Here is a 14,563-nt window from a genome sequence, read left to right on the forward strand (position 1 = left end):
AAAAAATCCCTATCTGCAGAAAGGGTAAGAAAAGATAATGCTTAGGCAGGGAATTACAGGACCTAAACACCAACTAGGATTCATTACTAAACACCATTCAAATCAAACCAGTGTGGGGAGGGAATAGGTGGTTAATAGTTTAAACATGGCAAATCCTACATTTTGTAAAAATATGTCTTTTGGTTAATACCTGATAAGATTCTTTAGGTTAATACGAAGAAACAAAAATATGTGATCTTGCTCTCTTTTTGGCACTTTGTTAAGATAAACCTTCAGTGAAAACAGTTCCTGCCCTCCAGCTGGATGAGCACTGAGACATCTCTGTCGCAGAGTGACCTGGTGCTCAAGCACCCTGCCAGGCAGGGCTGGCTGCTGCTGTGCCAAGGAGCAGCCTGTTTCTTGGAAATGTTTATGTAATTCAACTGCGCTGCTCCTGAAGCCACAGACCCTAAAAAAAAAGGGGAAAAGACAAAGAACCTCTCAGGTCATTAGTGTATCTCACTTAGCTTTTGCTTTCCACCAAATACTGTCAAATTTCTGTTTTGTTTGGACCTGAAGGGTGGAGGGAGTTGGAGAGTTGCCTTCTCTGCTGTCAATGCTTCCTAATGGTGTTTCTCACTAGAGAAAATGAGCTTGTTTGTTTGAGAATCCAAATTCCCTGTGGGGCACAGTTTGGGAAACTGAAGATATGGGAAGGAAAATAACATCCGTTGGGGTAAAGTATAAACATCCATAAAGCAGAATAGCGAAACACCTACAGAGTATGTTGTAGCTTTGCCAGCAAACTAATTAAAGTCTCACTGACTGAGGAGAGAGCTGTGACAGCCAAAAAGTTAAAATAAAAATAAATCAGAAGTTTAGTCTAGTAATTGTAACAGGAAATTACCGCCAGAGTCAGGGCTCCTCAGTTCTTTTCCTGGTCCTGCTTCCGATTTACTGAGCAAGTTGGAAAAGCCAAATTTTCAAAGTGGCTTCTAATTTGGAAAGCCTCTATTTCTGATGCCCAGCTGTGCACATAGACAACTTCCCAGCTAGCATCTTCAGTACCCTCCTGTGCATTTGTGAAGGCAGAGCATTTCAGGGCACCAGTGTCTCTCCAGCCAGCTACACTTGCTGACCAGCTCAAAGTGGCCATCCCTGAAAGCTTCCCCTGCCTGTAAATTGCCTCTAGCACAGCATACTGCTGTGGGAGTCTGATGTTTAAATACTCTTTATGGCTGGCGTAACATATTGCAGTGGGAGTGTTATGTTTAAACACCATTTGTAAACATCTACAAGAGTTCTTAGACACCCTCTGTCTCTAAAGTCAGTGCTTTAGTTTTGGAAATAATGCACTTGGCGGCCTGCTTGTTTTCTGAAAGGACTGCTTCTTAGTAGGGGCAATGAAGCTGCATTTCCAGGTCTGACTGCAGGAGGAGTTTAAGTGAAGTGCAGCCAAAAACAGAGAATCAGAAATAACTCATCTTCTGTTCAATAGCATAGCCCCAACTGAAACTACAAATAAAGCAATCTGTGATGCCTCAGGAGGAGGGGGAACATCTCTCAATCATGGCTGCTGTCTGTACACAGGGTTCCCATTCAATTCCATGCAAATTTCTAAATGAAGAGAGCGTGGGGCTCCTTCTTGTGCTGTCTTGAGTTGTGCTACAAATTCCTCAGAGGCAGAGTCAAGTTAAGTGTCCAAGAATAAGGATGTCTCTCTAAATTGAGATTTTCCTGGCCAACATTCAACTATACTCTCACATCCTTGTCAGGGGACACCATGGATCAGAGGATTACATTTGAGGTGCCTGCCAGCATTTATTTAGTTATGGAAGTCCAAATGTTTCTCATTATACCAATTAACTTTATTCTTTTATTATTTCTATGCAATATTTCTGTAAATATATGTGACCTAGTATCAGCTTCTTCTTTCCTATGAGCCAGAATATTTACAGTGGCTTGTCAGATTGAGTGTCATGAAGCAAGTTATTATAGATGTTCACCTATTTGTAACAGAGGTAGCTACTGCATCTGATCTGTTAATGAAGACTATTACTATGCTGAGGAATAAGCATGAAAAATAGAGAATGATGTTTACTGACACTACAGATGGGGGGAGGGGAGGAAAAAGAGGCCACAGTAGGTTGAAGGTCCCCTCTTTTGCCTGCCAGCGTGCGAGGGGGAGCACCCTCAATGTTCCTTTCCCTCTTGCTCCCACATGCAACTCTGGAGGTAACACAGCATACACTGTGTCCATCAGCCATGGGAGCTCAACTTGCAGAGCTCCTGCCAAGCTCAGGTCTTCTGCCAACTACCTGCTTCTTCAACCCTTGTTTTCACATAGAAAGCAATTTGGACCTACACACTGAGAAATCGTACAAGCTTCCAAAACAAAAACAAACCCTTTCCCAGCAGGATGGGTCATTTAATTTTTATAAATTTCATCTGTGAACCTTAGGAAAAGGAAAATCATAACATTCTGCCACTATACAGGCAAAGTACCTGCTAGAGACTATGGAAAACATCTTTACAGCCATCTTGGGGACAGCTGCATGCAATACTCTCACCTTCACGTATTAGCATATTACATACCTTACTATATTTTTGTAAATGTACAACAATTTTAGTGAGTGCATTAAGGGAAAAAACAAACAAACAAACAAACAAAACAAAACAGTATTTGCATAAGCTCATTGCCTACTCTGCTAGCTTCCCTACTTAAAAAGGCTTTCTATAGGGGACATGTAACACTTAGATGTTACAACAGTCCATTTGAGAATCCCTTCCTATTTCCTTCAAAATGTAGAAATCAGTGAAAACATTTATCAAGAGCAAGAAACCAAATGAAGTTCATCAAATTATTGATTTACACTAATCAAAACCATGTTTTTCCTTCATACTCAATCCCAGTTTGCGCATTCCTATATAGTGTGTATCCACATACAAATAAATTGCCAATATTTCATTGTTTAGAGTGTGCAAACCTGAATTCTAGAAATTTCTTCATTATAGATTCTAGTGGTGAATGGAAAAGAACCTAGATAAGGAATATATTCTTGTACTAGTGAGGTACCTCTACAAAGACTACATATAATACTAGCAATATGTACTCAACAGAGATGATCTTATCACAATGAAGTGGATATTTAAACAAATCATTTCAAAAAGGATACAGGCATATTTCTAAATACTATGTTCAGTGTCACAAGTCTTGACTTTTTGAATGCTTCCTACAGAATTAACTTGCAGAATTCTCAAACGCTAGCTTCAACATATGAACTCTCCATTAAGGGGATATGACCTTCATGTCTGCCACCAGTATCATTTGCCCAAATTTTCCTAATTAATGAAAAACCAACTTACTTTACTATACTCCCCCACACCCTGGAAGATTCACTGGTCATTCACTGCTACTTCACCTTGTTTTGTAGGCTCGTCCAAAAGGAGAAGGCCTGACACCATACCAGGGCAAGAAACGCTGCTTCGGTGAATATAAGTGCCCCAAATGCAAGAGAAAATGGATGAGCGGAAACTCCTGGGCTAACATGGGACAAGAATGTATCAAGTGCCACATTAACGTTTATCCTCACAAACAGGTAGGAGAAGTACAAACATGCTGGCATACAGACTTGAAACTAGGAATGCTTTTAACTTTGTAAAGCATGGGTAAGACTTAAACAGGACTTGACATGGACTACAACACACCGCAAAAGCTTATTTCCCAGATGAGCTGCTGTTCTCAGCCCTGGAAAACTGGACTAGTGTCACACTTGCAAAATTCAGATGTTCTATCCTTAAGTAAAAGTACCTCCAAATATAATAGGGGCATCTCTTATGTGCCTTTATTATAAAAGCAGACTGGGGGGCCTTACGAACTGATGTGGAGTAAGCCAAATTCAGCAGTAGCAATGGGACTCCTAGTTCTTCTAATTCTCTTCATGCTTACACCAACTTAATGTTTCATTCCATTGGTGTCAGTGAAGCTATTTCCCGTGTGTACTACTTTTTTTCAACAGGTGAAAAAAGATTGGATTTGGTCAAGGGGTCACGTCTATTTATAAAGATTAGTGATAAAAGAGAACAATACCGAGATGACTCCTACCTACAGAATTCTTTGGTAAATGGCAGTAAAGCAAGACAACATAGTTAAAGAGAGGTTTCTCAGTTTCCATAAAAGCAAGTGATGCTCAAGCAAAGAACTTCAAGAGAAAGCCTTCTATGAAGCTGAAAGGTCCAAATCTAAGAAGCAGCTTTGCTGGGAAAGCTCTATCTGCCATCCTGTCAGCCATAGCTCACATGGTACACACAGCCTTCTTTCCAGCTCCCTGCAGATCACAGTTGCATCTATCAGTTGAGGTAGTGTCCTGCATTTCCAGCTCACAATAGGAAAATTGTTAGTTTCTCCTTGTATCACACCAGAATCGGTCGCAGTCTTTGGTGGGAGACAGACAGATCAAATGCATGAGCTCATATCTCTCGTTTCCCCAACAAAACAGGCTATGAAACTGGCTGTCAAAGATGACTTTTCAGGCAGAAAGTCACTTTTGACAACCCCATGAAAAATGAATTTGTCCATCAAGGAAAAATTTGAGGGACATTGCAGGAAAGTTTTGTGGGTGGAAAAGGTGAGAATTAATTTTAAAGAGTTTGGGAGGTGTGATTTGCCTCAGGTGTAATTCATCCTACCTAAATCTCAGTAATAGAGCTCTGCATGGGTCAAGTTACCTGCTGCCCACTCAGAGAGACTGCTCAAACCATAGACAGATCATTTGGATGTACTTGTAATAGGTGCAAAGGAATTCCATCAGGAGCCTTAGGTGTCTCATTAGTTACTTAAGTGCTTCCAAAATTCCCATAAAAAGCTCTTTCCATGGGCTCATAAGGAACACTTCATACCATTTCATAAGATTTTGGAGAGAAGGGTGTCAGGGAAAAAAAATGAATATACTGTAACTTCATGATGGTGAAAAGACAGAGGAATGTTGGAATTCATTGCAACAAGCAGGAAGGATACAAATAAGTTTTAAGCTTTATCCCACACAGGAATATCAAATCAACTGCATTTCTTCCTCTTGTAGACATGCGCATATTCATTGCATTCTAAGGGCAAGATTTGGTTTAGCCTCTACAGCAACGTTGCATTCCAATATGCAGCCAAAATACTGACTGAGGCTTGCTAGTACCTTGAAGCAGTATGAATTACAGTTAAAATGTAGCCTTTGAAGCCTGCCACATTTGTGGCTGAAGCCTTAAACTTCATACACTTCACTACAAGATGATCATCCCTTCTTTATATCATGCGAATTTTTCTACTTTACAATGGACTTGTACAATTCCCTGGCTAAGCCAGTGAATATCTTTGTTTCTGTTGCCCAGTTGAGATGTGACCCATTCCCTTTTCTCTGGGCTAACACCACTCATGCCAAACCAGAAAACAAGAGGTCATCTTTAGAAACTGAAGTCCAATTTCCCTGACAGAACTGTGACTGGAGACTACATTGCAAGTGAGAAAAAGCAAGGACTCCTTTTTCTGTGGAGGCATATATATGGAAGGAAAGCTAAGCAATTTTCTTCCACTAACTTACATGAGACAGTCTCAAAGCTTCCAAAGTCTCTGGTTCCTTGCCTCTGTTTATACAGCTTGTGTGGACAACTGCACCAAAATCCAGGCTGAGCAATGAAGTCATTTATCACATGTATGGAAGTACAGTCTTGAGGGTGAGAGAAATTACAAGACTATTGATTTATAACACAAGTTTATAAATATTTACCTTGTTCTTCTAAATTCTTTCCATCATTTATGTTACTGTTCAAAGGGTCACAAGAAATTACTCAAGAGGTATCCCAATCCACACTATACAAGAAGTATTATCGACTGGGGAATATGTATGCTTTGTAGTAAAGAAGGTTTGCAAGTAGTCCCTTTGGCAGAGTTGTCCCTTGTGGCAGAGTTAAAGGAGTCTAATCTGCATAGTAGTACTAAAGTCAGAGACATACTGAGGAAGCATTGCAGTCTACAGTACTTCCATAAGTTGTGCTTGCCTTGGAGCCATATACATTATGTTTTCCAGGCAATAATTGCAGCATGCACAGTGCAGGTTTCCACAATTGACCCCCATCACTGTGTTTCCATGCCACTCCCTAATGACACCATAACTCAGGATGCAGAAAAAGCTTTGCTTTTCTTATCTATCCAGGTGTTCATGTCCCACTAGTATGAATTGCAGCTATTTGAGATCTTCAAGGCAAGAATGCATTTCAGCTAGGCTTCCAGATATAAATAACTTGCATCCAGTTGCTAATGGTCTTTCCCAAAATCTGAATTTAACAACCTTGAGTTAAAAGATTTTACATCCTGTTGTCACTGCCTCATGTCCGTTTGCTTCTCTTTCTCAGTGTTAGTATAGTAATTCTTTCTAGTCTTTTTCATTCTTTTAGAGGTGCCCTGTGCTGCTTGTGATTAAACATGCCAGCAATAGCCAGACAGTAAAGAAAACAGCATCGGTTTATGCACAGAGCCAGCAGCAAAGGAAGAGCTAACAGGCTGCATGAGGTCAGCACTGCTTCTTGACAGAGCCTAGTGTTCACTAACCCATACATGTTTTTTGTCCAAGCATCCAGATCCACACCAGACTCTCTCTAAACATTTATCAACATCTATCTGTGTGGTGTTATTCTGCACCATTTTGGAAAATACGCTCTACTCAGTCACCAGTACTTTTACACCAACAATAATATTTTGTTAAACCACAGTGAAAGATATTAAATAAGTGCAATATTTCTAGTTTGAGAGTTAAAGCACAATAAATCTTAGAGTGCATAAGACTGTTTTACTAGGTTTTTTGAATTAGCACTGCTACACCATCTTAACATTTTCTGTATATATTTCCTATTTATTCTTTAGATTTTGCTTACTTTAATTACTTTGCACCTTCCATAGGAAAGTCCTCATTCATGTTTGAGTTTCAATGTACTTCTAGAAGATTTTAGCAATCACTTCCCCCACCTTCAGTGCATTAGTGGATGTCCTCAGCTAATTATCTGCTCATTCCATGTTTATTATATGGGATGAGAGTATTTTCACTCTCATCTGAATCTTCCATTCAAGAAAGAAATTGATGTTGCTGTTTTGTAGTGTCTTTCACTACAAATCACCACACTATGTGATATAATCGTTTTAGGGTTACTTGTACTATGTTCATATTTTTTCCCCCAGTTTAACAAAACCCAGATGAACTGGCCAGACAGGAGATGTCTGACCTTCAGTCAAGCTCAGACAGTATTTACTTCTAGTGAAATAAATGATTTCTACTTCCAAACAATCTTGTCAATGCATTGGAATTCATCATCTCCTTTTCTTCCTCCTTGCCCTAGCATTTAGTAAATATATCATTGTGACTAACAGACAAAAAGGTATTTTGAACATTACTTAGAAAAATTAATGGTCATTTTATCAGCAGATGAAAATCACTGTTGGTTCCTCAATATTAACTATCTTTATGTCAAGTTACAAGAACCTGCAAAACTACAAAACCTACTTAGCTGCAAACAACTCAGACCATGTTTAAAGCCAGTCAGATGCCACATCTCCCTGGCAAGGGCATATTATAAAGAAGTCTCCATTCACAATAGTATATACAGCATGAAAACTCACACCGGATCAGATCAACCTGCCCTGTTCCACATCTGACCCTGGCCAGTAGAGGACACAGGACCATGCGGATATAGACAAGACACAGCAACCACCTCCAGGGATACTTTCGCATCCTCTGGTATGGCCAAGTGCGTATGTCTATATTCCCCCAGTTTCTCACCAAATAGATAAACCTCTGTAGAGTCTATTCAATAGCTGAATTACAACCACGTGGGCCAGTAAGCCTTGCTAGGTCACCCTGAATATTGGTGATTAGGATGCTTTTGTCCATTTTAGGAGGAAAAAAAATGTAAATCTTTATTTCAGGATTGCTTAGTATTCACTGCAGTGAATTAGGAACTTGTTCTCAGTTGCCAGGCTTGCCCTTTTCTCCAGTCCTCACCTCCACCTCAGTATTTCATCTTCCACGGTCGCTTTCCTCAGTCTATGGACTTTTAAGTCCTGTAGGGCTCCTGCGAATTCTCTCACAAGGGATGGTTCATGCCCAAGTACTCCCATGTAACTGGCTCAGGCAATAATGTCAGAGTACTGAAGATAATAATCTCTACTCTGGATAGCTCTGGGGTAGCCATTCAAGCACATGTGCTAGGTCTATGAATGGCTTGTGAGCTACGCTCAAATCTTGATTTCCTATGCATACCTTTCATTAGTGGGTCCCTGGAGAGGAGAGCAGCCACACTTCCCTGCCACCTGCTTTTTGTTCCTGGAGGCTCATTTCACTCCAGGAAATGATGCTGTGCCAATTCCCCACAAGGAATGTCTCAATTCAGCCCTGTGCTCTTATTCCACATACCCGATTTGTGAGAATGAGCTTTTAATCTCTCTGGGGCAGGAAAAGCCTTCTCAGCAATTTTACAGCTGTGTATATACTTCAGAGTGCTCTATAAATACAGCTCTAAATCTCTGTGTTTAAGAGAGATGGCGGAGAATGTATTACAAGAAGTAACGCAAGAGCCTGATAACAGGGCTGCTGCCATTCATTCCCCAATTCATCCATGGAGCAGGGAGTGAGGTTGCTCTTGCACCAGAGCTGCAGAACTGTTCCTCATCCAAGGAAGCTCTGCATGCATTTTTGTTTTCATGACTAAACTGTGTCACTCTGTTCCTCCTTTTGTGTTCCCACCGTGTCCCTCAAGTGGTAAACCTCCATGTGGGACTGCTTACAAGAATCCACAGGACATGGGGCAAAAATTGGAGGCCTGTTGAGCTAAGCCTTACTGAGGAGTAGGAGACCAAAGAACTACCCTGACAAAGCTGCTCTATGTCTATTCCAAAAGTAGTTTCCTGGGTAGTTACTTTAGCTACTCTAAACATAAACAGAGATCCCAGACTGGACTTAACCCTACCTTTTCTTCTTCCAAAGAATTTTGATTTTGTACTTGTTTGTGCTTCTTACCCTTCTCCAGCAAGGAACCAGAGCTCTTATAGCCATTCACCAACATTCTTGGCACCATAACAGCCCAGATGCCAAGCTCTGAATTCTCATTTTCTTCCCCGGCCTGCTATAGCGGCAACATCTGTGCCTGTGGTTGCTTCCTGGTTGGCCTCTTATCAAGGCTTCTCTGACTTTGTGGCTAACTCCAGTGCTGTTTGTGATGACAGCTGTTGCACTGGTGCAGAACCAGCCATATGGTGACCGACTTGTCCTCTTGGACACTATTTTCTTCCAGCTGTCAGGAATTTACTGTTGGACTGGAAATAATTTGGTATGTAAATACATTCTTCGTGATATCCAAGCTATTACTTCCATGAGCAATGCATTGGTCCCATCACAATTTCCATACACTGGTGCATCCACAGCCACCTCTGTATGGGGATGGATGGGTCTGACCAGTCAAGCCCAATAAACTTTTCAACAGTTTCAGGCTTACAATCATGATCTTTTAACTCTTTAGATTTAATAACCCTCCCAGCATGCCCATACTTGTGTGCTCCAGCAGTGGGAATACGGATCACCCCAGACTGCTGCTTCTCTGAACTCTAAAAAAGAGACTTTCACCATTTAGCTCATGCAGTTTTTATTCGTTCTTAGCTGGCCTGACCTAGAGGCATGCTTCTGACAGAGGCTACTTGCTGTCTTTGACCACCATGCCTCTGGTCTGAAGTCTTCTTATCACTGTCTCTTAGATTGACAGCAAGAACTGAAGGCCTCATTAATGTTCTTGTTCCTCACAGGCAGACAGAATGCAGAGGGTCTGCTTCTTAAGAATGCACATTTCATTTCATCTTTTTTCCTCAGTGCATAACTTTTATCAGACTAAAAATGTACAAATTCATGATAGCATTTATGTCTTGAGGGAATCATAGGTAGCTATGGCTCCTTAGGACTGTTAACCTATCCATTGTTCTGCCAGCTATAGATGTAGAATCCATTCCTATTCACATATCTAATCTCTTATTTAACCATCTCATTTGCTTCCTTAAGACTTGAGGTAATGAGTCCAGAAAGTTATTTAGAAGTGTTTTTACATTTGAATTTTTGATGTGATCCTTTATTCATCAGTGGTGCAATCAAGTTTTTCCATTCTACAGAAAAACAACAGTCAGTCTTCTAAATATAAACATAAGTAGCCACATTATTCTATTCTGCTTCTTAATGGAAGCAATTTTCTTCAACGAAGTCTTACTGATGTTTTCTGACACCTAGCACTTCATAAGGGTGAGCTTTTTGTTTTGGGAGTTTAGGGGGTTCAACTGACCTGTGGAGAATGCAGTGTTCATTCAATACATGTAGACTGGGACAGCAATAGTTCACAGTCGAAAGTTAATTTGATTGACAAGAATTACTATATAAATTTAAATTTATTTCAGCTTCATTCCCCTGAGGCAACAGCTTTAGTCACTACCACCAAATGCTTTCCTGGTGGTGCTGCACAAGATTATTTCCACCCAGAAACTACCAGGAGAAAATTAAAGACAGACAGACAAAAATGAAGAATGTGAGAGTGCCCGTGCCTGTAGTTTTTACTGAAAATACAGACTGCCAAATCCTGAATGCTTGCATTTTTAAAAAGACAACGAAAATTGAAGTATTAGATTTTAAATCTCTGTTAAATGGAAAAAAGCATACCTTTCCCAGAGAAACATAGCAGGGGGGTTTGTTTTACAAGCTCCATTTCACCTCTTGCTAAGGAAAGGAATTATTTTTATGGCCAAATAGCCTGTCCCCTTCTCCTCACCCTCACTGAACACATGGCTGAGTTTTCATGCTATCAGCATCTCAGCAGCAGCAGCACAGACCTCCTGCAGCTTCCTCAGCTATTCGGATCTTCTGCATAATGCAGGCAATCCCCAGAACTAGTACACAGTTTGCAGATCCTGCCACACACCTCTTGTGTCAGCATCTTCTCCTTCCCCTCTGCTTCCACCACACCAAAGCTGGCAAGAATTGTCCGACGTTAGCCTGCACTGAGGAAGTCCAACCTGATGGACACAGCTCTTTGGCGTAGGAAAGGTCACAAGGGTGTAAGGTTAGTACTTAAAGTCCTCCACAATTGGGAACAGACAGCAGCCTGCCAAGAACAGTTGCTTCTCAGGGCATTTGGAGGTGGGGGGGAAGAGGTTGCCTTACAAGAAACCCATAAAGAGAAAACGGCAAACAGAGATAAGATGGGCTTCATTTTTTTAATGCAAAAGCTGACGTGTTTTTGGGACACAAACCATGCAAGCACACTACCAGCTATGAAGCCTCAGCCCTCCAGCGCCTCACCAGAAACGTAGCCCAGGCTCTGCTCAGCTCCACTCCTTCCAGCTGGCCCTTGGCAACCTGCTTTCCTGCATTTGTAACCCCTCTCTCCCCATCCTCTGTGTCGTAACACACTTGTAACAATAACATTTCTGAAATCAAAATGCTTCTCAGGCCAAAAAGCTGAGCTCAATCAACACAGGGGGAAAGCAAACCACGGAGAGCTATTGTTTCTGAAAACCATCCAGAAAACTTTTGGCGCTTCAAGGCATTCCTAATGTCCTTTGCACTATTTCCAGGAAAAATGATTCCCAAGGCCTTGCATATTAAAAAAAAAAATCTGGCTTATATCAATAAACATGATAACTGCTGTAGTTTTTCCTCTTTAATCAGGGCACAGCTAGCAGTAGAAGCAATCAGAGCTGAGTCAAATAGTCTGTTTTAAGTGTAGCATTTCAAAATTCTCAAATCCTCCACTGGGGAGCATAAATTAACTCCTGGGACTCCTGAACCTGAGCACCATCTTTAACTACATTTATGAAACGCAAGTCCTTGAAGAATATTTGTGGACAGATGCTGGTGAAATAAGTGTTACAAAAGGCAGATGGTCAGTTTTTCTTACCAAATCAGTTTATTCAACTTTTCTGTGTGGTGGCAGAAGCACTGCCTGCACCAGTGGTTGGGTTGCAAGCCTAGAAATGAGATTGCTGGTTCTGATCATAAATCCTAACCTACCAATTTCCAATGAGTCATTCAAAGCTCAGTGAGGCTGCAGGGAGAGGTTAAAGAAAGTAGAACAGATGAGAGGTTCATCTACCTTCCTTATCCCCTACCTGATACAGGGAATTCCATTTGCAATTAAATTGTAAATTAAGTTAGACTCAAAGACGTATGTGGCCCAGGACAACATCATGGATAAGAACGTTGAATCAGTAACAAACCATTGGCAATCACCACTGAATTATTCCCATATATTGTCTTTACTAGCTGTGTAATATAAGCAGCGTTGCACTTATAACCCAATACAACCAAGCAAGAATTTGCAGGCATCTCTTGATCAGGATAACAAAACATGTTTTGTCTCATTTTAGCTGCTCAGAGAGCTGAGAAATCCTTGTATTCTCTGGATTATACAGTGTTCTTGCAGTGTTACATAGTCAAATGAAAAAGCTTTGAATGTCTTGGTTTTTCCTGTGCACAGGAAAAGTGGGTGGCCTTGGAATGAAGAACTTAGAAATGAAAACCTAGATGATCAGGTGTACTTTAAGATTTTACAGATAAAGAAAAGTCTTTAGGATTTAGGAAACGTGCAAAGAGATAAATGGCCATAAGCTTGTAATCTGTATTTATCCACTCCCTGCTCCAAGAATTGTATTTTGGAGAAATAAGCAAGAGTCTAGTATCACTGTGGTAACAGTGAGAAGCTTATGGCTTGTTTTCAGATTCCACGCCACTTGCTGCCTCTAACACCATCCCACAGAACAACAGCTATCTTCATGGGCAGGCACTGTGCAATGCAGTAGTCTCTCAGGTACATCTCACCAAAAAAAAAAAAAAAAAAAAAAAAAAAACCCGAAATGGAATTATGGGTTACTGAAATTTTTTGTTTGGTTTTTGTTTTTAAAGAAATGGTGCACTTTATGATGTTCTGCCTCACATCTCTATCACCTCTCTACCTATTAGACTTCCCAAACACTTAACCTTACTGCAGTATTTAGGATGGGTATTTTATTTTCAGAATGATTGTGAAAACCTTTTACATGTTATGGAAAATTAAAGAACAAAGAACTACTAGAGCTAAAGCAGTTTCATTCCCTTGTTTAGCCAAATATAGTGATTTAACAAATACTATTAAAAAAAATACATATTCAATTTATTACTTGCATTCAGGGAAAAAGGTTGTGTTGGGAGATAGGTTTGGGGTTTGGTTTTGGTGAGTTTTTGTTGTGGGGTTTGGGAGTTTCTTTTGGTTAATTAGTAGCTTTGCAGCTACTCTACTTCAAAAATCTCAGTCTCAAAAATATGAGACTGAGTGTTGGGAAAACCTCATTTAGTTATGTTATATCTGTGCATGGTTAAACTTTCATGTAGCAGCTAATCCCAAACTTGGTAACCCCTGCTGGCACTGCTGGGTAATGGGATTCTCATGCTTGAGGAGTTAATGCCTTTGGGACATCTCAGTTATTGGAGCCAAGAGACTAAACTCTTCTGTGTTACCACTTTTGTAAATACAGACCCCAATTCAGTCTTTTAGTAATTTGTCCTCAGCAAAGTTACCATCACCTTTATGAAGAATGACACTGAACCTTGGTGCAAGTCTGAACCAATATAGAGCTGAAGAGCTGGAAAAATATTTCATCCCTTCAGGAAAGAAATACAATAGCTTTATAATTACTAGGAAAAAGCTCAGTTAAGCATAAAAGTTGGCTTCACATGCATAATAAAGAGTAACAGTGAGAAAACTTTGGATCTAATCTTATTTCCTTTCCTTCACTGCAGAGACCCCTTGAAAAGCCGGACGGCTTGGATGTTTCAGATCAAAGCAAAGAACATCCGCAGCATCTGTGTGAGAAGTGCAAAGTTTTGGGCTACTACTGCCGCCGTGTGCAATAAACCTTCAAGGTGGCCTCTTGCTATCCCCATCATCCTTGAAGATCCTCTGGCAGCATGCGATCAACAGCAACACAACAAATCAAGATAAAAGCTAAAATAATTGCCAATATTGCCTATCTAATAATATGCCTTACCATTAATAGAATGTAACATTTCTCCTGTGCATGTGCACACATGCAACAGGTATTTACAGGACTACGATTTGCATACATACATATATATATGTCAATGTATATGTATATGTACACACACATATTTAAAGCGTTACTGATAGTGTTCACAACAGAACCACGGCTGCAGGTTCTGCTGATTGTTTACACAGATCCTATAGCATGGCCAGGTGAAATGAAGTACAATTCAATAGGCAAGGTATAATATTCATAAGGAACATGTTATATGTATGGCTTTTGCAGAGGTTAAATGACTGTGGGGCCACTAATTGCAAGCACTCGCCCACAACATGAACGTTATTCCTATTATATGACAAGACAAAGGAAGATGAAACAAGCCACAGCATAAAAGAAGGAAAATTGTTTTCCCAGCTTTAGAAAGTCTGAGAGTTTTGTGCTGCTGATTTCTTGGACTTTTTCTATTTGTTACTGTCACTTGGGCAGGGCTTAGGCAAAATC

At 40.4% G+C, this 14,563-nt stretch overlaps 1 protein-coding gene across 1 annotated transcript; it reads left to right on the top strand.

The window, feature by feature from the left end:
* Positions 1-3,413: 3,413 nt before the first annotated feature.
* ZCCHC24 (zinc finger, CCHC domain containing 24) lies at positions 3,414-13,934 on the top strand (the record flags this gene model as incomplete). The annotated part of the gene is made up of 2 exons (XM_010021857.1): positions 3,414-3,578; positions 13,821-13,934. Coding segments are annotated over 2 exons (279 nt in total), but the record flags the coding sequence as incomplete, so codon positions are not given.
* Positions 13,935-14,563: the final 629 nt, after the last annotated feature.

Source organism: Nestor notabilis, unplaced genomic scaffold (genome assembly GCF_000696875.1).
Source record: "Nestor notabilis isolate BGI_N333 unplaced genomic scaffold, ASM69687v1 scaffold12799, whole genome shotgun sequence".
In the NCBI taxonomy this organism is placed as follows: Eukaryota; Metazoa; Chordata; class Aves; order Psittaciformes; family Psittacidae; genus Nestor; species Nestor notabilis.